The 23,791-nt window shown below is 37.2% G+C and overlaps 1 protein-coding gene across 1 annotated transcript in view; it reads right to left on the reverse strand.

The window, feature by feature from the left end:
- Nucleotides 1-23,791, reverse strand: part of grin2cb (glutamate receptor, ionotropic, N-methyl D-aspartate 2Cb) — a 65,267-nt gene that overhangs the window by 8,349 nt on the left and 33,127 nt on the right. Inside the window, exons 5-10 of the mRNA XM_065262792.1 lie at nucleotides 13,273-13,484; nucleotides 7,047-7,215; nucleotides 4,261-4,414; nucleotides 3,761-3,886; nucleotides 1,839-2,068; nucleotides 734-894 (exon numbers count right to left, since the gene is read on the reverse strand). Coding sequence (XP_065118864.1) covers nucleotides 734-894; nucleotides 1,839-2,068; nucleotides 3,761-3,886; nucleotides 4,261-4,414; nucleotides 7,047-7,215; nucleotides 13,273-13,484 — 1,052 coding nt within the window. The remainder of the gene's footprint in view (nucleotides 1-733; nucleotides 895-1,838; nucleotides 2,069-3,760; nucleotides 3,887-4,260; nucleotides 4,415-7,046; nucleotides 7,216-13,272; nucleotides 13,485-23,791) is intronic.

The following is a 23,791-nucleotide window of genomic DNA, read 5'->3' on the forward strand; positions in this document are numbered from 1 at the left end:
GTTATACATAGTTATTTTTAAGAAAATAATCCTTGTTTGGATTGTTTGTCATCCACAAAGAAACAAAAACTTGTTTTTAATCAGCATTCACCTTTAGATCTTTTTCAATAATGTCTTAAAACATAATAATACCATGGTTTGTTTAAAGTACCTCAAAGGGAACATTTCACAAGACTTTTTTAAGATGTCAAATAAATCGTTTGTGTCCCCAAAGTACGTATGTGAAGTTCTAGCTCAAAATACCATATAGATAATTTATTATAACATGTTAAAATTGACACTTTGTAGGTGTGAAAAAAATGTGCCATTTTGGGTGTGTCCTTTTAAATGCAAATGAGCTGAACTATGCACTAAATGGCAGTGTTGTGGTTGGATAGCGCAGATTAAGGGGCGGTATAATCCCCTTTGGACATCACAAGGGGAGCGAGATTTCAATGACCTGTTTTTTCACATGTTTGCAGAGAATGGTTTACCAAAACTAAGTCACTGGGTTGATCTTTATTAAATTTCTAGGTTGATAGAAGCACTGGGGACCCAATTATAGCATTAAAACATGGAAAAAGTCTGATTTTCATGATATGTCCCCTTAAAACACTAAAGGTACAATACTGTCTGTCATGGTGTATATTTAAGTTTAAAAGTAGTAACAGTTTAAAAAGTAGTACTGGATGACATTGTACCATGGTACAGAACTACACATGCACCCACACAAAGTGTTGTTGTGGAAGCTCACCCTGTTTTAAGGCTGTTTAGAGCCTCCTCCACTCCCTTTTGGTTGTATTTGATCATGTGGGTGTGCATGTCGGGGTAATTGCTCCGAATGTTCCTCTCAGTGCTCCCGTTTGGAACCGTCCCAAAGCGGAATGGAGGATAATGTTCCTGGGGTTTTTGAAACTGAAACAAAAAGGAATACATTTGCATTCACGTGTTGATCCGAGGCAGGTTGCAGATTAACCTTGGTAGCATAGATCAACAGAGATTTTACATAAAATTACCTATTGCCGGAGAGCCAGTGACCTTAGAGAAATAAATTAAGCAAGCATTGTGGAATAATAATATTATTTTTTAGGATTGGTCTTTTTTCGTATATTTCCATGAAAGAGAATGAAGTTGGTCTGAGTGATCATTTTGGACTGCATTGTTTATTTTCCTTCAAAGCCTTGTTGTGTCTTAATAGATATAAGAATGAAAACAGGTCACAATGACAGAGGATTATTTGGGAAGTAGATATTCATTACTGTTCATGTACTTTTGAGAAAACTGTGGCCCCATTAATATGCATTCATCATGATGCCACTATATTATGCTTCACTGCTAGCAAAACTTCAAGTGTGGCTTCAAGCTCCTATTTTGTGTTTATTATTTTATTATCTGCGAGGGATTCATCTGTTTCAGTTTTTTTCCTGAGGTCCAATTCATTTGCATAATTTCACAGATTTCTGTTGCTTCTGGTGTTTCTATCAGTAATGATGATGAGACAGATGTTGAGGCATTGGTGACAGAACTTCACAAGCTGACAATTTACTGATATACTGATAACTCTGAATAAAGTTTGCTTGTGGCACCAAAACAATATGGACATCTTTGAATAGGCCTAGAACACAACATTAAATGGCATTTTAAAAGAAAAATGGGTGTTAACCATTAGGTTTTAAAAGAAAAACCATAAACATATTGTTCAGAAGAAGAATTATAAAACAAAAATGCATTTGGACACGTTTCCACTAACACTGACCATGGCACCAATAAAAGTAAGAAAATGTGCTATTTATTCAATGAAAAGACTAGCATCATTTGATCACATATCCCAACATATTATATTTATTAGTCCAGCTTACCTTTTTGTCGCTAAGTCCAGACACAGTGTCAATGTATTGCTCTTGGATCATGAAGGCGGCTAAATTGGCCGTGTAGCTAGCGAGGAAGATGACAGCAAAGAAAGCCCAGACCAGGACCATGATCTTGCTGGTCGTGCCTTTGGGATTTTCAATAGGGACAGAGTTGTTGAAGACAATTCCCCACAGCAGCCAGACAGACTTTCCGATGGTAAAGGTGGGACCTCCAGGTGCTATGAGAACATGAGCAAGAATAAGTATGAGAGAGGATATATGTACATATACCATGAGTCTGTTAAATGCTTTATTCTGATTGGTTGAAAAATGTTCAACGGGTGTTGATTATTTTTCTGTAAAAGGCACAAATAACCTGTGAAATGTCTTAAAGGGGACATTTCACCAGACTTTTTTTAAGATGTCAAATAAATCTTGGGTGTGACCCAGAGTAGGTATATAAAGTTGTAGCTCAAAATACCATATAGATAATTTATTATCACAGGTGCGAGAAAAAATGCTTTAAAATACAAATGAGTTGATCTCTGCACTAAATGTCAGTGTTGTGGTGGGATGGTGCAGATTAAGGGGTTGTATTATCCCCTTCTGACATCACAAGGGGAGCCAAATTTCAATGACCTGTTTTTTTACATGCTTGCAGAGAATGGTTTACCAAAACTAAGTTGCTGGGTTGTTTTTTTTACATTTTATAGGTTGATAGAAGCACTAGAGACCCAGTTACAGAACTTAAACATGGAAAAGTCAGATTTTCATGATATGTCCCCTTTAAAATAACCACCAGAGCAATGTTTGTGGTAACCATGGTATAAGCAAAATACTTAATTCCAGTACTTTGAATTATTTGAAAATAATGTACACACGACGCAAGCATTATTTTTGAATAATTTATTGGACCATCGTCAATTATTCCTTACATATAATATTGTTAATGTTAAATATATTATTAACAATTTTATACTTGTGCCCCTGTAGCACAGTTGGTAGATTATTGTGTTAGCAGGACATAAGGTTATGGGCTTGATCCCAAAATTCACACATACTGATATATAGCTTAAATCAGTGGTTCTCAAACTGGGGGCCGTGAGATGGTGCCAAGGGGGCCCCAGTTTTATGACATTTTATAAAATACATTAATTAATCATGAATTTTGTGTAATTAAACCTAAAAAATAAGGCTACTAAACAACAGCACTGCTTTGCATACTTTAATATGCTTTGTATAATTAAAGTGTTATGTTTTTAAAAAAATAATAAATTTTCATTGGGGGGCCGCGAAGGAATATACCGTGCACAAGGGGGGCCCCACATTGAAAAAGTTTGAGAACCACTGGCTTAAATAAAAGCATCCGCTAAACGCATAAATGCAGAACGTTCAGTGAGAATTTAATCTTGATATCTTTAACATCAGCTGAGTAAGGTCATGTCAAAGATTGAAATCAATGTGAAATAAATGACTTAAATCAAACTTTGATGCTCCTAATCTAATACTTAGATTATAAGACTTTGGCCTAGATTTCAAAAACAGAATCACATTTTAAAAACTATACATGCACATAAATTTAACAGATGTTTTTAAGAATGTTTCAATGTATTTAGTCGAGTCGCATGTGCAAAATTATTAAATGCTGCAAACAATCGCCAAAACTTTCTATTGAAGTTCCACCTTATCTCTATTTCTTAAATGTAGTTCCTGTGTAATACACGTAAAAGCCAAGCAATCAATCAAAGTCAAATTAGCAAAGCGACAAACGTTAATTAAACTCCCGAAAAATGACCTTTTACACTAGGAGACAAGTACACACCCTGTCAGCTCGGTTTATGTGGATTGATTAGGCTGCTTCTAACTATTCCTCTTATCTCAATGCATTGCGCCAGTAGAGAAAGAAGAGTGCTTAAAAAAATGAGGCTGACCTTTGGCACTGACAAGACTTCGGTTGTAGCCAACAGGACTGAAGTATTCAAAGACGAACACGGTGACTGCCACGACAGTCAGGCACATCACAAACATCATAACCCACACGGCCGGACTGTACGGCTCTGAAAGACAGAAAGAACGATGTAATTCATCCTGTAAATCGTAGTGAAATTTTCATAAAAACAACAATGTGGGCGAAATCTCATTAATTTATGTTTTTGTTTGTCACAGAGACAAACTGCACAATTAGCATGAATAATGAACTAATTCATGTTTAGCAGAGACAAAATGCCTCTGTTAGTGGGTAAAGATTCAAAGATTCAGTAGAAATTGTTTTTCCCTCATGAGGAAAATTGATCTTTGGTTTAATCCAACGCAGGCATGAAATTTTAATCTAATCACATTTTAATCCAAACCGCCATTGGCTGTGAATATTTAAAACTGTCTGCAGGCATCTCTCATTGTCTGTGAAGGGGCCTAATGAAGACTATCTCACCTAGAAAGGCAGAAGGTGACACCGTTCCATTGCTTCTGGCTACCATAACACTAATTCCGGTTTCCACGAATGGCACTGAAAAGTCGACGATCTCTGACCGCTCCTCATTGATGGTAAGAGAGCCAATAGCCATATCTGCACGCTTGTAGAAGACCTTGAACAAGGAGGGACAGGATTTAAAAACTCAAAGGCATCTACGTCAATACATACACTGTCTGCAGCACATCACTAACATTAATTTAAGGTTTAAACAGTACAGAGATATTATAAGTTAAAGTATTGGCACTTTGCAATTCTGTACTCAATTATTACTAAATTATTAAGCCAAAATTTACTGTAGGTACACTATTAGAAAAAATATCAAATTATGGACCGTAATGCTGTCCCTGGGGCAGTACCCTTTAAAAAAGTCCTGATATCTACCATTAGGTACAGATTTGTATACATTTGGGACCAACATGTACCTCTGAGGTACAAATATGAACTCTTTAGCTGTACTTTTTGGAACAATACCACCGCAGTAACAGCTGGACATGTGTAAACATTTTCACTATCACACGCATTTTTTACGTAAAAATTTTCTTTAAATATACCAATAACCTCATGAGACATTGCCGATTTTTTGAAGCAAACGTAAACCTTTTTAATCCACTGCTATCTCATGCCAATTTGTATGTATTTTATGAGGCTAATTTGTTTGAATTCATGTGACCACATTCGGACGTGTTTGTACGATTTGCTTTTGCCCCTTTTACATTGCGGTTAGGGACGTTAAAGGGACACTCCACTTTTTTTGAAAATATGCTCATTTTCCAGCTCCCCTAGAGTTTAACATTTGACTTTTAAGATTTTGGAATCCATTCAGCTGATCTCCGGGTTCCACTTTTAGCATAGCTTAGCATAATCAATTGAATCTGATTAGACCATTTTGCATCGCGCTCAAAAATAACCAAAGATGTTCGATATTTTACCAATTTAAAAATTGTCTCTTCTGTAGTTACATTGTGTAATAAGACCAATGGGAAATTTAAAGTTGCGATTTTCTAGGCCAATATTCTAAAGTTCTAGGAACTATACTCTCATTCTGGCGTAATTATCAAGAACTTTGCTGCTATACCATGGCTGCAGGAGGAGCAATGATATTAATAAAAAGTTGTGCCTTGGGTTTGGGTGTCTGTATGACTCATACAGCGTCTCTTCAAAAGGATCAGAGACCACAGACGTGGCCGATTACATTTTTCACCAAAATGGATTCCATTGGTTTGAAGGAGTGCAATTTCATTGGCCTGACAGCTCAGTACATTTAAGTCCTGATAAAATTGTAAGGCAAGAGTTTTTTTCTTGGAAACAAACAGGTAGCTATTTACTTTAGTATGTCTCCAAATAATAATTGAGTATTGTTTATTTACTATTTACAATGACTATAAAAGGAATAAAACATGATTGACAAACCATTGTAATAAACATCACTATGATCATTAGCCTCTGGTCTCCATTTGCTTAAAGAGCCCCTATTACATTGCTAAATAAATTGCATTATTGTTGCTCCTTTATGCCCCGCCTTTTTAAAACGTGACGATTTCTACAAAGCTCATCGTTCTGAGAAAGCTCAGTGTGTTGTGATTGCCCGAATACTCCCAGCTTACTAACTTATCAATACGAGCCGAATCTGATCCAGAAAATGCGGATGACCAAGCTGATCGATTAGCTTTGCCGACGTGGCTTGAGCAGAACATAACAGATTGGTAAGGTAAGGATACTAAAACATGAAACCATGTCTGCATTTGTGATCGTAGAAACGACAAAAAACAAGCGTTACGCTGCACTGCACAAAACTTGTGTCTGAATCATGGTTTAAATAGTCAGTAACCAATTCTTTAAATATAAAACATAGACTACTAACAGGCTAGAAGCGGGCAGAGTTATGATAATGTGCATTGTGGCCAAGTCAACAGGCTGAGGATGTAAATCCTTGTGTTCATTGTAGTCCAAGAAAAGAGATTTCAGTTGAAGATGATAACTCCCGCCATCATAGACTTCAAGATTTTTGCCTTTGAAGTTTGTTAACATGTACTAACACACACTTACAAACCAAAAGAAATGTAAAATCATGAAAAGAAAAACAGGGGCTCTTTAACTGAAAAAGCAAATGACTGATAAGTCTGTCATCACGAGCCTTGTAAAGTCACAAATCAGTGTTGATTTGTTTTGCCGCCATGTGACACTCATGCCAGTTTTAGATTCCTACAATACAAATACATAATAATTATTTATCTCATTTAATGAACGACTTCTCGCTTGGCGTGAAAGCGTTTAAGGCCTGTATGTGGATCGAGGGTTTGCTATCTTTAAACTCCTCAGCGTTTAAGCAGATGCAGGTGATGTGAAGCGATGAAGCGATCAGCAGCTGTGGAAGACACTTATGCACCGGATTGAGTGACATTACACGCAGCAGGAGATCATAGGATGCGACGCGTCAAAATCCAGTCAGATTGCTTCATAAATGCTCTTAACAAGTTTAGCTGAATCTCACGGAAGTAATTGGAGCTTTCATGATAGTTTTTTGTTAAAAAGGATAGAAAAGCTGGTGCGACTAATGTCAGGAGAAGCGTGTTGACGCTGTCATAGAAAGCCGGTTGATTTTTTTGTATCACGCTTTAAACCGTTTTATTTTTATATTCTCAGATGCAAAATTAGCTCAATTCCCATGAGCACTGAACTGTTGACATGTTTGAAGTGTGAGCGTGCCTGTGTGTGAAAATGAGAGAGAATGTGCCATTTCGTACCTCTCCAATCATCCCGTTCCAGACGCCACGAACCATCTTGCCATGCTTCCCGTTGGTGACCAGATAAAGGTCATATGAAAATTTGATGGTGCGCGAGAGCTTCTTCAGTATGTCTATGCAGAAACCCTTGCAGCAGAGTTTGGTGTACGGCTCTGTGTGACCGGTTATGCTGAAAAAGAATACAGAATAACCATTAGTACTAGTCAAACGAATTATATCATGCTTTCATTGAACATTTCGTGAAGGATCAAAGCATATGGTTTTTTGGTTATCTGAAATAGATTACAGATAAAAAACGATAATTAATTATAGCTGGCAAATGATTGAAATATAGTGGCATTAATACGGAGGAAGGCAATCATTTGTGCTGCTGTAATAGGATTAGGAGGCAATCATTTCAAACACTTCCTATACAGGGGTGGTGGAATGGCATTATACATGAAGGCGAATTAGTGAATAAGACCTAACATAAATGCATTTGGCAGATGCAGGACATACATTTCATCAGTATGTGTGTTGCCTAGGATCGAACCCATGTCCTTTTGCGCTGCTAACGCTTGGTTCTAGGCTAGGCTAAGTCTTTCCCTCACACAAATCTTTCATACATTATGACTGGTCACGTAGACTATTAAATTGTTATGATGCTTTTTGTCATTCATTGAGCTCATATATATTCAAAACAACATGAAGTCAATGACAGAATTATCATTCGTGGTGAACTATTATGCTAACGGGGGCCAATTTTTAATCGCAAAATGACATTCACCTGCAACAACATTTATAAATAGCCTCCCTAATTGTTTACGCATGTTACTAAGTAGATGTCAAAAACTAAACTCAGACCCAATGAGGAAATAATCCAACTACTCTTTATTCCTCTCGACTGCTGTGATTCGAAAACAGAATCTACTGGCGTCTTGGTCGTGAGCCTTAAAACAAACAGTACGCTTGAAACAAACTGATGGCCTCCATTAGCCGTTAAATGCTGAGGGCATTCAGCAGAGAAACTCACAGAGCAATAATGATACATCACCTCTAACCCTGTCCCAGACCTCCTGCGCAATGAGCTGTACGGCGAGGGAACGCGAGCGGAGGGCCGGCAATGCAAAGCGTTCGGCAGTGGCAGCCACCATAGCAAAGAAAGACAAATGAAGTGTTTGAACATAACGTAAACAAGCCTTGTGTCTCTGCTACCCTGTCTTATACCTGTGAAAAAACCCTGATGCTTTGGTTTAAGTGGGTTGAGAATTGAGGATGAGATATTTAATCGGACAAACAAGATGATGAAGAGGAAGTTGGTGTCAAAGTGCATCAAGGTTTTATCTTGCAGGTACACACACAAACTTTCGCTAGCTTATTGGCAGTGCCAATCCATTTATTCATTTAAACCAATTTAATTACAGTAAATCGGCTGGTATAGATTTCTTTTATCAGTGGTGTACGGTCATTATAAAGACCATTATACTGTAGCTGGTCAAGAGATGGCTTGAATGACCTTCTGCGTACTGTATTTTATGCCAAATCCATTTCCATGTTGACACATAAACAAATGAACAGATGTAAATAACACATTTGTAGATTTATTTACGCCTTAACTTTTTTCTCACATGAAATGTCCATTGTAAGCACAGTCCCAATTAAAAACAGCTGTCAGACTCTCCAGAAGTTTGGGAACACTTGTGCCAATTAGCATGTAGGTGTGCGATAGGCCCAGAGCGGAGTGTTACCATTACAGTTATTGATCATTGTTTCCCCCTCAACCATCACACGTTCCCTGAGGGGTGATTACTCTGCTTTATGATTTATTTACACTCTTTCCTCTCAGCATGGAGCCATAATGAGGCTGTCATCTCTCTCCGGGTGCAGCACGCTGCTCACTCACCATGTGTTACCTTGAGCGGTGAAATGCAGCCAGTCTGCTTTCGCTTACCCGTGGGAACAAAAGATACAAACTCTTTACTTTATGTAAAAGAATTTCACTAATAGAGAAAAGCTAATTACTTGGGGAAAAGGGTTTTAATCTTAAAGCCTGGGGATTATTGCCAAAAAGAGCCAAATAATATTTATTAATGTGTTTGGAGCACATTAAAAATGCTGGGTTTGTTTATATTTAACCCAACCATAGGTTGAAAAAACCAAGCATTTTGGGTTAAACAACTCAGCATAGGTTTATTTAAACCTAGCGGTTGGGTTTGTCCATATTTAACCCAAAAAAGGTCAAAACTGCCAAGCATTTTGGGTTAAACAAGCCAGCATAGGTTAATTTAAACCCAGCAATGGGGTTTGTACATGGAATGCTTGGTTGTTTCAACCCATGTTTGGATTAAATATGCATATTTAATCCAACCATGGGTTGAAACAACCAAGCATTTTGGGTTAAACAACCCAGCATATGTTAATTTAAACCCAGCGATTGGGTTTGTCATAATTTAACCCAACAATGGGTTGAAACAACCAAGCATTTGGGTTAAACAACCCAGCATAGGTTTATTTAAACCTAGCAGTTGGGTTTGTCCATATTTAACCCAACAAAAGGTTAAAACTGCCAAGCATTTTGGGATAAACAAGCCAGCATAGGTTAATTTAAACCCAGCAATGGGGTTTGTACATGGAATGCTTGGTTGTTTCAACCCATGGTTGGATTAAATATGCATATTTAATCCAACCATGGATTGAAACAACCAAGCATTTTGGGTTAAACAGCCCAGCATATGTTAATTTAAACCCAGCGATTGGGTTTGTCATAATTTAACCCAACAATGGGTTGAAATAACCAAGCATTTGGTTTAAACAACTCAGCATAGGTTAATCTGAACTCAGCAATGTGGTTTGCCAATATTTAACCCAACTATCACTGCTGAAAAAACAGCATAGACCAGGATAATTCCCATGCTGGTTCAAGCTGGTTTGGTGCTGGTTTAGCTGGGGGTCACCAGAATACCAGCACCAAAACACAACTTATGCTGGTCTTGCTGGTATGACCAGCATGGGATGCTGGTGCTGGTATGCTGATGACCACCAGCTAAACCAGCACCAAACCAGCATGGACCAGCATGGGAATTATGCTGGTCTTGCTGGAATGCTGTTTTTTTCAGCAGGGATGGGTTGAAACAACCAAGCATATTGGTATAAACAACCCAGCACAGGTTAATTTAAACTTAGCTGTTGGGTTTGTCCATATTTAACCCAACAATGGGTTGAAACAACCAAGCATTTTGGGTTAAACAACCCAGCATAGATTTATTTAAACCCAGCTGCTGAGTTTGTCCATATTTAACCCAACAAAAGGTTAAACTACCAAGCATTTCGTGTTAAACAAGCCGGCATAGGTTCATTTAAACCCAGCGATTGGGCTTGTACACATTTAACCCAACCATGGGTTGAAACAACCAAGCGTTTTGGGTTAAACAACCCAGAATAGATTAATTCAAACCTAGCTGTTGGGTTTGTCCATAGTTAATTCAACAAAAGGTTAAAACTACCAAGCATTTTGGGTTAAACATGCCAGCATAGTTTAGTTTAAACCCATCAATGGGGTTTGTCCATGGAATGCTTGGTTGTTTTAACCCATGGTTGGGTTAAATCTGCATTGGGTTAAACAACCCAGCAAAGCTTTATTTAAACAAACAATTGGGTTTGTCCATATTTAACTCGACCATGGGTTGAAACAACCAAACATTTTGGGTTAAACAACCCACCATAGGTTTATTTAAACCTAGCGGTTAGGTTTGTCCATATTTAACCCAACCATGGGTTGAAAAGACCCAGCATAGATTCATTTAAACCTAGCGGTTAGGTTTGTCCATATTTAGCCATGTCAAGGATAAACAACAACCCAGCTATAAAGTGTTGACTGAGGTTTTCAATGAGCTTCTTGTTAAAGGGGACATTCCAAAAGACGTTTTTAAGATATTAAATAAATCTTTGATGTCCCCAGAGTACATATGTGAAGTTTTAGCTCAAAATGCCATATAGGTAATTTATTGTGGCATGTTAAAATAGGCACTTTATGGGTCTGAGCAAAAATGCACCGTTTTTGTGTGTATCCCTTTAAATCCAAACGAGCTGCTCAGGTGGGCGGAGTCTCAAGCGCTCGCGCTGTAGACATGACAGAGCATCGAGGAAGATTCTCTAACGAAAGAAGTTAGTGACCGATGTTCAGCATTATGTATTTGAACAAGTTTAAAATGTCAATCATCTGTTTTATGCATACTAAAATACATGTTTATCAGCAGATGGGCAACATTGTGGAATAAAAATAAAGACTTTTAGGTCTCATGTTTAAGTTTATTGTGATTGAACACATTCGCGTTTCTGTCAGTCTCTCATCTATCTTGTAACTCCTCGTATTGATTTGAAACTTCAGAGAAACATTAAACAACATGTTTACTTATTGTGTATGATATGAATATGCGTTGTTCTCTCACTCTGTCTCGTGCAGTGCATTAATCCTTGTGTTCATTCATATAAACTTCAGAGAAACATATTAAACAACATAACTTACTTGAAAGCGAACCGTCACGTTGCTCTCTCTCTCTCGTTTGTTCGCTCACTCGCTCTCTCTCACTCACTCGCTCTCTCTCTTGCACTAAGGTAAAGTTAATCCTTTAGAACGTTAATTCAATCTTTAGAAATATTATTAAAACTACAAGTTATAAGATTGTAGGCTCCTGTTTGTGTTTGAGGGAATACAAACGCGCCGTGCTGTCAGTCATACTTTCTCACGGTCACTCGCACTCGAGGTAGCGTCATGGTTGGATAGCGCAGTTGAAGGGGCGGTATCATTATAATAAGATCCCTTACCTACGTCATGGGGGGAGCGAAATCCGAATGACCTATATATTCACATGCTTGCAGAGAGAGCCTTACCAAAACAAAGTTACAGGGCTGCTATTTTTCATGTTTTCTGGGTTGGTAGAAGCACTGGGGACCCGATTATAGCACTTAAACATGGAAAAAGTCTGATTTTCATGGAATGTCCCCTTTAAGTCATTAAGCCCATATAATAAATAAAGATGAAATCAGAAAAATCATTAAGCCGGTTTTGGGAGCCTTCAAATAGGTTATATTATTTATATTATATTTTTTAGAAACACTTTTCAAATCCCATTGTGAGGAAATAACATTTTCTCTAAGGTCTTATTTCTGAAAATGAGGTAGACTAGATGGCTGCCAAACAGAATTCATAAATAAAACATGAAAAATATGTGTAGCATTTGCTTTAAACATCGAACCTTTGTTTTATTTATGACCAACACTGTCAGAAAAGCAATGACCCCTGTTATTGCTAGAGGGGCTTTAGCCCCCTGTCTTTAATCTCAGACCCTCTAAAACATGTCACTATTTAATCTCAAATCACGGTCAATAAAAGCAGCAACTGCACAAAGATATCTAAGGTCAGTCTAGTGCATGATTTCGGATGTGCCGTTTGTATAGAAGGGCGGTCTACATGATAAAAAGTGTAAAGTGTGTAACAACTAACAAGTTAAATATGTTAAGTAAAACTTTGGGCATATTGCTAGATGAGGATGTTTGCCTTTTATTTCTGTTTTTAATGTGGCAGGTTTGTTTTAGAAAAACCTTTAGAAAAGGTTTTTGTTTTAGAAAAACCCGCCAAATATCACAAAAACATTTTATATTACGAGGTGGGTAATTCGCTAATTCATATGACCACATTCGTATGTTTTTGTACGATTTGCTTTCGCCCAGTGATATTGGGGTTAGAAAAAGGGTTTTATTATTGTTTTTTTTTTCTAAAAAAAATTATGTTTATTCATACTAATTTGCCAACTCGTAAAATACATACAAGTTCCCGTAAGATCAGGCTAAATGTTAAAAATTATAAAGTTATAACATTTTAATATAAAATAATATTAAGACAGCAAAGATAGTAATAAGATGAAAAGAAAAAAAAATTACTCCATTCAAAGTTTGTATGCAACTTATTCTGGAATATAAAAAGGTTGCTATTGCTTACATATTCATTATTTATAAACAGTTGTGGGTTTAATTCATTCAGTGGACACAATTTATTGCTCCCCTTAATAGGAGACCATTCATTTTTTAAAATTAAATTAGTAAGTCTGCATGTGCAGCAAGAATGAATCAAGTGCGGAGACTTTGCACTTTATGGAAATTTCCAGATTGTGGTCTCATACATACAGAAACTTAGTAATAACCTGGTACGCATGCAGCTGTCACAGATGTTAACCTTTGTGCTTTATACCTTTCAGTCCTGTTGGCCTGGCGACGACAGGGGACGGTATTACGCACGCAAGTGCCCGTAGCAGGATCAACACTCTCCACGATCACAAAGGGCCTCTCCTCCAGTGTGGCCACGGTCAGGTGTCGGTTGTCGGACACAGGCTCGAGGAAGCTGCCGTAGCGGGGCCAAACAGGGTAACGCATCTGCAGGATCCCACTCTCGTAGCTTCCTACCTGTGGAAGATTTGCAAATGATTCAGGGATTAAACTAGGATTACAATCAACAAACAGAGTGAAGGTTAAAACACACACAGATGTTTACTTTTCTATACCAGGACTTTACTGAGCTAATGATGCACAAAAGCAAATAAACACACAAACATTTATGCAAATGACATGAGTGATAAAGGAAAACGTTTAAAATTGCAATTCATGGTGTCTTCCTCACGGGCATGTTGTATTTATTATCCTCTATTGAAAACATTGCATTATTCTTATGCCCTAGTACCATTAGCGTGGCGTATCATCAAAAAGACCATAGCTTTTTCAGGTTATTCTCTTTTATTGCTCTTATTTTTTAGGCTTTTCCCTGAACCTTCCCTGAAAAGCATTTGTCATGGCTAGAATTTATTCTTCTTCAGTAATGAAGGTGTTGCACAAAGCTGTAAATCTTCCAGGGTTTAGGGGCTCATGGGAAATCTTTACAGCGCTTTATTATCCAAAGAAAACTCAGTCCACTGGTCCAGCTCAGCTTAAAGGAGACTATGGAAAGCTGGTTTCAGTGCTGCCTCTTTTAAACTTTTCCAAGAATCGATACGTCTCCATCCCAAAGTTTTATAGGTACACAAGTGAAGAACCAGACTGGCCCATGAAATCTAGCTGGATTGGTTCCATCTTGAGACCACTCGCCACAAGTTTTGTAACTGGCTGTACTTGACCGCAAATACATTTTGTGTCATGCTCATTTCGAAGAACAAAAATAAAGTGCTTTGTTCCACATCCCTTTAAAAGGACAAAGATAGGAAAGCTGACAAAACTGTTAACACTAATTGTGCGGTAGCTGTTATACAGCCTTGCCCAAATGCAGAGAAAGCTTTTCGGATTGGGAATTGTAATCCATGTTTGGTTATGGTATTAGCTGTGAGGGGAAGTGAGCGTGATAAGCCTTCAGAATAGGGATTTATTGAAGGATCATTCATAAAGTTCAGCAGAACAAATAGATTCAATCTCCATGCTTCAGGTATACTTGACATCCTTATGGCATTGTTTTCTTTGATAGGGTCTGACTTGATCATTATATTTATATTTAATTATGCATTTATCAATAAGTGACTGCACTCGAAAACCCGTGGTCCGACCGGAGAACCGATCGGGTCTAAAAGTTTCACGTGTGCCTCGGACACGGGTCGGGTAAACTATAGCGACATCGAGTCACCAAAGTGGTTGCGAGACCAACGGGGTTTCTTTCTGTCTGACTGCACACGCCGGTGCCGTTTACATTCAGGTCCAGTCAAGTTAACACAAATTGCCACTGGTTCGGGTCCAGTGGCGGCTGGTGACATCTTTTTTTGAAGCCCGTCATGTGTGTGGTTTGTAATTTCAAAATATGTGTTCTGCGCTTTGAGAGATCGTGTGTGCATCACGTGTCATGCCAAAATAAGTGCCTGCTGCAAATAAAGGGTTTATGATAAAAGAAACACTCGCGTTTGCCAGATTGTTGCATAATCTCATGCGTAATCAAAGTTTAATGTTAATGGAGTGTCTTGCGTGTATTTTGGGAACGTGAGCATCTCTTTTATCATAAACGGTTTTGACGCGTGTTCAGCAGGCACTTATTTTGACAAAACATGTGACGCACACAGGATCTTTCGACTAGCAGGACACATAATTTGGAAAAGGGCACCACACACGTGACAATCCGAACACTTATTTCAAATTAGCGCATCCTCGGATGAGCAGTCACGAGCCGCCACTGTTCGGGTCGGACTCTGGTCTAATTTTCTCGGGTTTGTCTTGGGTCGGGTCTTTTTTTATTATTTATGCACGTAAGGGTCGGGTTTAAAGTGATCCGGGTCATTTTGTGTCGGGTACATTTCTTTGGAAGGACAGGACAGGACAAAAGGGAAAACAAAGGGCTCTTATGTATCTTAAGATATGTCAGTGTGAGTTGTTTTCAGTTTGGACAGCTATTGCATTTGTTTAGTGCTTAAAATACACCAGTGCCCTTTGATTTGCCTCAAAATTTTATTATTATTTTTCTGAAATTATGAGTCCTTCTCCTCCCACTGTGGTCCGAAACCAAGTCTTTGAAGGAACAAGTCCGAGAAGAGTCAGAGAAAGCAGAAATCGGTCTCAAGATGGGTCTCGAGTACTACATCACTAGGCTTGTTTGTTAAAACTAGTTATATTTCCTAATTAAACTAAGGCCTAGTCTTGGCTTAACTCTTTCGCCGCCATTGACAAGATATCTCGTCAATCAAGAGAAAATGCTTCCCTGCCAATGACGAGATTTTTATTCTTTCCGCAATACCGCTATTAACCCTTCCGCAATTTTTTAAACCCGGAAGTATTGCCCTATGGCAAGCGGCTGCATGTCCGTGTCTGAATGGAATCTCTATGAAAATATTCTCTGCTTTTTGCTCAAAATGTGGTGTTTTTGCAGAAACTTACCCATATTCAAAAGCTGATTACAAAAGAACCACTGAAGGTAGGATGAAACAGTTTTTTTTATTGAAAGCAGATGGTCTGTTATTTCATTTAGTATATTGTATGTTTATATATTTAAAGAAGAACATTTTCTGGAAGGCATTAAACTTTGGTGAAAATCATGAGAAACGCTGGCGCTGGCTGTCAACTTTTTAAAAAAGCTCTGGCGGTGAAAGAGTTAAGCTAATCCCTGTCTGGGAAACGCCCCTTAGTGTTCTATATTAAACTTGTGCAAATAAATAAAACTTAGCAATTGTGATTTTAAAAATGCACTGAATAGGAAATTGTTCTTATGTGCGTAAAGAATGACTCTAGACAAAAGCAAGCGGTTATTTTCGTCTGTAGTTTTAGTGAATATTTCAAACCAGGAACTGAAATAGGCTGTGAAGCAAAAGTGAGGGGTATAGTAATTCAGTAGACTATAATAGCTATAATAGCATGCTATTCTTGTTCTAAAGCGCAAACTAAAATTCAGTTTCAAGTAGACATCTGTTATTTGGAACAGCCTATTTCGTTTTGTAGCAGCCGAGATATATCTAGCATACCCAGAACACTTCAGCAAAGATTTCCAAAAGCCGGCATCATTCCAAGCACAACATTCATCAAGTGCTAAAACTGCAATCACATAGTGTCTATTGCAGTAGTGTTCAAATGATGCCTGTTGATGTATAACAATGGGTCGCAGGTCTTTTCTGAAAGGGTTGTGAAGAACAATGTTAAATACAAATGCAAAACAAACCTGCCCATATAAAAGTTTGAACCCAGACTGCATTAAATACGGATTAACTTGCAGCCAGGATAAACATGGTTTGTTTGGTATATATTTGGCTGCCAAGGGCATTGCACTTGTTTACATTTGGACGATAAACAACGCTGTGATCAGTCCCCATTTGATGCCCAGTCGGGTCCTGAAGCAAAACAGGTTTTAACACTCATTTTCTTTTTCAAAAGCAGTGTTTTTATAGATTAGATCTGTATGATTTAGGCTTTGCCTGTCTTGGATATTTCATCATTGTGCTGCCTACACTTTAAAATAGAGGAGCTATGATTCATCGCATTAATGATTTGACCACACAACACGAGCGGGCCGTGCACAGCATGAGAAAATGTGAGGATATAAAGAGTGTCAATGGGAGTGTGAGAGGGGCTACAGTGCAAGGTGACCAGATATACATAAGCTGATGTGTCACACAATAGATGGTCAGGTAAGCTGTAAAGACCAGAGTTATAAAGTAGTTAAAACTACAGACTAAATTTGCATTTACATATGAAGGCATGATTTTATTTTTACGTAAAAAAAATGTATCACTCTTTAAGGCATGATCTCTGAAAGCCAATGTTGACATTTGAAATCACCAAACACGCACCTACCCCAATAGAATCTGGACCTTCTTTTGATAGACCCCCCCCACACATACGCAAACCCAGGCAACGATGTCGGTCTGTAGACACGCCCCTTACTGCTGATTGGTTACAAGTGTGTTTTGGTAGTCGACCGACTTAATTTTCTAAAGTGTTCTTCAAAAATCATGCACCCCACCTTTAATGGATTCTATAAAAAAACGGGAGCTGATTTGATGCAAAAGTATTGGATGAACGTATAGTACGTGTCGAGAGCATTCGGTTACAATCATTTTTGACGGAGGTGGCGTTTTGTATCTGAACTCATCACATACAGTAATGTTTTTGTTTGTGTGTTTGTAAAAAACTACTTGAATGTCTTTATATAACTTAGTCCTTGCTTAATCTAAACCCTGTCTTGGAAACTATCCCTCTGTTTTCTTGAACCCCTAGCTTCATTCCTATTTCTATTCGTAAACATAGCTTTGTACTCTGTTTATTGTTGACTTTTAAGACAAAATGATAAATGCCCTCAATGTGTCACTTTAAATGAAGCGTCTACTAAATAAATATGTGATGAGTTCAGATACAAAACGCCACCTCCGTCAAAAATGATTGTATCTTGAGACAAAATAAATCTGATTCTGATTCTTGAAACTTTGGCAAAAACATGTCCAGTGTTGGGTGTAACTAGTTACAAAGTAACTAGTTACTGTAATAATATTACTTTTTTCAGTAACTAGTAGTGTAAGGCATTACCCGTCTGAAAATGGTAATATTATTACAGTTTTCCCAAGCTAGTTACTTAAGTTACATTCGCCAGTAGCACCTTCATCACACAAGGCACAAAACACAGAGAACAAAAGGGAAGGGGAGGAGGGCGTGAATGGAACAGTGATTGGTCTAAGTTTGGCACGAGGTATCATTTACCATCACCGATTGGTCGACACCCGGCAGCCAGCAGGACAGAGCGGCAGCGGCACACTCAAAGACAGATCGTGTAAATGGAAGCGTCAACAACGGCAAGCATTTTCTGGGGAAGGTTCCCAGCAACAGAAAGCTGGTTTCGACGGGTGGAGATTCAGTCATATTTTATTATGTTCAACGGAAGGAAAATAACTTGACGGTGAAGTGCACACTCTTTAATGTTTCTCCAAACGCTGTGCCCCACGTCCAGTAGTGGGTAAGGAAGCCAGCATTTTCTTGGCCGTGGCTTGCCCAAATAAACATTCTTGTCCAGAAAAAAAATGTAACTAGTAATATAACTAGTAATATAACTAGTTACTTTCTCCAGGGAGTAATAAAGTAAAGTAAAGTAAGGCATTACTATTTTTGAGAGTAATATGTAATACGTAATATATTACTTTTTTAAGTAACTAGCCCCAACACTGAACATGTCCCACTAAGAAAGTGCTAATTCTGTTGGAAATTAATAAAATTTTAATGAAGAAAGGAATCAATGTTATAATCAGGGGGTCCTTTGCACACATGTAAGGTTCTTTTTAAGTTTATTTTTATTTTTTATTAATTTAATGATAATATGCTGGCCCATTGCCTACAAAATCAGCTGTCCTTGGATAAGAGATAATAATTTCAACTTGATTAAAAAAGCCAAAAGTAATAATTGAATTAAATAATATATTTACCACATGAAAGAGTACATTGTAATATGTATTAAAAACTACAAACACTGAGTTTTGAACAATATTTACTATTATTTTTTGTGATTGCTCAAAATGTGTCCCACATATTCGTCACCACCGTCAGACATTTTTAAAAAGCAATAAAATCAGACAACTACAGGGTCAACTGCATTCCTGAGGACCCCATTTTCAAACCTTCAGCTCTACTGCATGCTTCAAGATCACTCAAGCTCCTGTATGTTTGCTATTTTCTCTTAAACTTCTTCATATTTTTGGACACTGCTAGTGTGACAACCATAACATGTTAACAATGTCATCTTTGTAAAACAATATTAGATTAGATTATGAAATAAATGTATCATTTTTAAGAAGAGATCTGAAGTAGCTAGCAACAGAGGGGAAACCAGAGTGGCTAATGTGAAGAACTCATCTATTTTTTTTTATTAGGTTTTTGTCACCACCATCAGATGTCACCACCGTCAGGTTTTCTGTCTTTTCTGTCAGGTTTTATGTATTTTAGGAAGTTATGATTTAATATTTGTTCATCACAGAGCTCAGGATTGTTATTTTTTGGACCAAATATTTACATATGTTAAGCAAGAAGCCATTGACTTGAGTGGTATACATTTTGGAATAATGAGGCCAATGTCAACACCGTCAGATTAGTGTCACCAACGTCAGATGTAGTTTTATTTGTTTTAAATGAATATGCTTACAATATGTTTCTTCAGTGCTGTTAAGTTATTAAATTACTAGTCTCTATTAATACAAAAATTTGTTTATTAAATAAAAAAAACATTAATTTTTCTATTTAGGCTTAAAGTAAATGTTGTATGAGTAATAACTGGAAAAACGCCTATTTTATGAAAAAAATACAAACAGGGGAGGTTGCACCAGTAAATTGCTGAACAGCCAAGACCTTGGTCTATAATGATATACCTTCAGATTTTGTAATTTAACTAACTTTTTTTCCAAAATTTAAAGCTGTTTTATCCAAATTCCCAAGAATCAGTGAAATGCACTGATATATTTTAATAATACAGCTTTTTTCAGTTAAGAATATCCATTTGAGTTTAAACGTAAACCCTGCCCAGGAAACCTCCCCAAACAGTTTAAAGTGGACATATCGTGAAAATCTGACTTGTTCCATGTTTAATTAAGTTCCCAGTGCTTCTATCAACCTAGAAAATTTTATAAAGATAACTAGTTTTGGTAAACCATTCTCTGGAAGCATGTGAAAAAATAGGTCATTGAAATTTGTCTCCCCTTATGATGTCAGAAGGGGATAATACCGCCCCTTAATCTGCACTATCCAACCACCTCATTTGCATTTAAAAGAATTCACCCAAAAACAGCCCATTTTTGCTCACACCTTTAATGTGGCATATTTAAAATGCTGTAATAAATTATCTATATGATATTTTAAACTTAGAACTTCACATACGCACTCTGGGGACACCAAATATTTATTTGACATCTTAAAAAAGTCTTGTGATATGTCCTCTTTAACAGTTAAACACAGTTAAATGGATAATTTTTACAATGTGGTTAAAAAAAAATGTAAACATGTTAAAGGTAGGGTAACACATTTTGAAAAATGCTAACGGTAGCCGCCTAGCAATGAAATCCCGATCCCACCCTCAAGTCAAATCGCCATCCAAAGTCACGCCTCTTTCCAAACACATGAACACGCACAGATCAGACAGTCACGTCTCATGTCTCATTCACCAGTGAGAAAACTTTGCAGTACAAAGTGAATAACACTTCCAAAATAACCAACATAAACAACTGGTTTACATCAGAATTAGTTTAAGCACATGTTCGATTGTGTAGACGTAGTAACTATATCGTTATGCTAATCCGGAAAACGAACACAAATTTCATAAGCAACACAATGTTTCATCAAAGTAGAATATCTGAATCCATCTCAATACAAACATATCGCGTACCTACCTTAGCAAAATAAACAGTGCAACGACCCTTTCAGACCCTTTGCCTCCTGTAGCTGTTTGCATCTCGCGGTAAAGCAGTAAAGTTACAGATGTTAATTTGGGTTTTTGCTCTTGCTCATCCAGGCAGGTTTTGCTGTTGTTGTTATAAAAGATGCATTTAGTTTTGTTGCTCCTGTGTAGGTTGTCAATTCAGCAGAAAAGTTTGCTATTCTCGCTGTTTACAGACAGAGCGCACGTGAACGCGCCGATGACGTATGGTTTCTGCGTGGACTCGCTGCGCGGTGGGAATTCAAATTACGCTTACGTATGAGGGACATAAAAGGAAACGTCCGTTCGGACCGAAATCTATGATTTGTTGAACATTTTTTGGTCCTACGCCTTTCACAGATGACATCAATTTTTACAAATACATTTAAACAACTTAACACAGTGATTGCTATCAGAATGTGAGGAGACTTTTAACCAGCATAACTAAAAATGTTTCAGGATCAAATCTGTTACCCTACCTTTAATATGCTTTCATTAAATTAAAAGAAAAAAACATTTACATTTATTATTAGATATATGATAAATGGAGAGAGAAATAAATGAAAGTTAATCAAATTAATGTATAAAATAATATATAAAAAGGCCAAATAAAATTAAGTAAAGAACAGAATAAAAAGACCATCCCTTCAGTACAAGATATCTTGAGATAAAAATGTCATCATCATTTACTCATACTCATGTTGTTCTAAACCCGTATGAATTTCTTTTTTCTGATGAACGCAAAAGAAGATATTTTGAGAAATTATGGTAAACACAGCAGTAAGTGACCATAGACTTCCATAGTAGGAAAAAAATATTTTGGAAGTATTGTGATAAATGATGAAGAAAATATTTGGATAAATGATGGTAAGCACACAGGTGACGGTACCCATTAAACTCCATCATATTTTTATTCTTACTATGGAAGTCTATGGTCGCGTTGTGCCTAACAACTCCCTTCAGCCGTTACTTATACACGATACAGCACAGCCTCTTATACCTTATTGCTTACCTGAACCACAAAAATTGTTAATTACTTTACATACAAATTTTTATGTAAGTTGAAGTCAAATTTCGTCAAACTGAAACCCATGAAATTGTGCCCAATAGCTAAACTTATAAATTATTACTTTTACCGTATTTTCCCGACTATAAGTCAGCCTTCTAGGTATGTTCAGTATGCCATTGTGTATTGTGTAAATAACTGTTTGTATTACTGTACGTTAATGTACGGACACCTATTCAGCCTGCTGTTCTGTGTGCTATTGTTTAGTTGAATAACTTGCCTTTCCAGATTAAATGTCTGCTCTTCGGCTTGGATTTTGTTGAATAATTTTCTAAATAAATGCGACGTACATTCCACTGTGACATATGTATGTTTTTCATTTTCAAGACTTATTTTTGATACTCATACTCCGGAGCGACTTATAGTATGGAAAATACGGTACTAATCTTACCATTCTCAGGGTAAGGTAAAAATATTGTTTTGAACACTGAATTGTAATATACCTGTACTTTTGTTTATTTTTAACAAACAGGTTACAGATTGCAATTATAAGATGGTATTTACTAGGAATGAATTGCACCTGCTGATAGTGATATTTATTTGTTCTACAGCCCAATTGTAAAGGAGATTATGAGAAACAATAAGCAGTTCCCTGGCAATATTTTGATAAAATACGGCACGATGCCCAATGTTCAGATCGGGCTGTGAAGAATGCAGCAGATACAGTGATCTGGCACACTTTCCTGGCACAGCACAGTACTGCGCCACCACCATAATCCAGGCACCTGAAAAGGCTCTTAAAGAAACTCAGAAAGTGTATTCATCTGTGCCATGCATCTGGTTGTAAGCAACAATTCAATTCATCACTTCATCACTTGATGAATTACTGCTACCACAGTTGCTAAAAAAAATGTCTGGAGTTGTACAGAACGCTCTTTTTGTCAATAGGGCAATGACAACAGTTTAAACACAAATGAAACATTATTTCAGCAATCAATAAATTACTTAATTTGAACTCACTTATATTTATGAACACAGCACGACTTTCAACGCAAGTGGCACAACTTTTTACCGCTCTTTGTAGATTATGCCACAGACGATCAGACGGGCAAGGTGTCCTTGTGGCCTTAGATGACAACACGCGCATCCTTTAATATCCGTATCCTCTAATCCACCTAGGGGAGGGCGTGATGACCGGATGTAAATTTGGATGTCAGTTTGATCTCTATTTATTCCTCTAATCTCTTTTTGTAGTCAGGTGGCGTTCACACATTGCCAGCCTGTCTACACATGTCCATATCGCAGGCCAAAGTACTGGAGGAGTGCTGGCTGTGAGAAGCATGGTTTTGTTTCAGAAAGCCAAATGTATGTGCATGATGACCCAAAGGAATGAATCAACATTATGAATCAGTTTTTCTGATTCTCTGGTTATATGTGACTCTTGACCACAAAACCAGTCATAAGTCGCACAGGTATATTTGTACATTGTATGGGTCAAAATGATCGATTTATATAGCAAAAATCAGTATGATATTAAGTAAAGATCATGTTCCATGAAGATATTTAGTACATTTCCTACCTTAAATGTATAAAAATAAATTTATCAACAGTAATATGTGTTGCTTAGGACTTTATTTGGACAACTTTAAAGACGATTTGCTCAATATTAAAGTTTTTTGCACCATCAAATTTCAGATTTCCAAATAGTTGTATCTCAACCCAAAATATTGCCCTATCCTAACAAACCATACATTAATGGAAAGCTTATTTATTTAAGGTCAATTATTTTAAAGGATTAGTCCTTTTTCTTAAAAAAATCCAGATAATTTACTCACCACCATGTCATCCAAAATGTTAATGTCTTTC

Source organism: Paramisgurnus dabryanus, chromosome 1 (genome assembly GCF_030506205.2).
Source record: "Paramisgurnus dabryanus chromosome 1, PD_genome_1.1, whole genome shotgun sequence".
Taxonomy (NCBI): Eukaryota; Metazoa; Chordata; class Actinopteri; order Cypriniformes; family Cobitidae; genus Paramisgurnus; species Paramisgurnus dabryanus.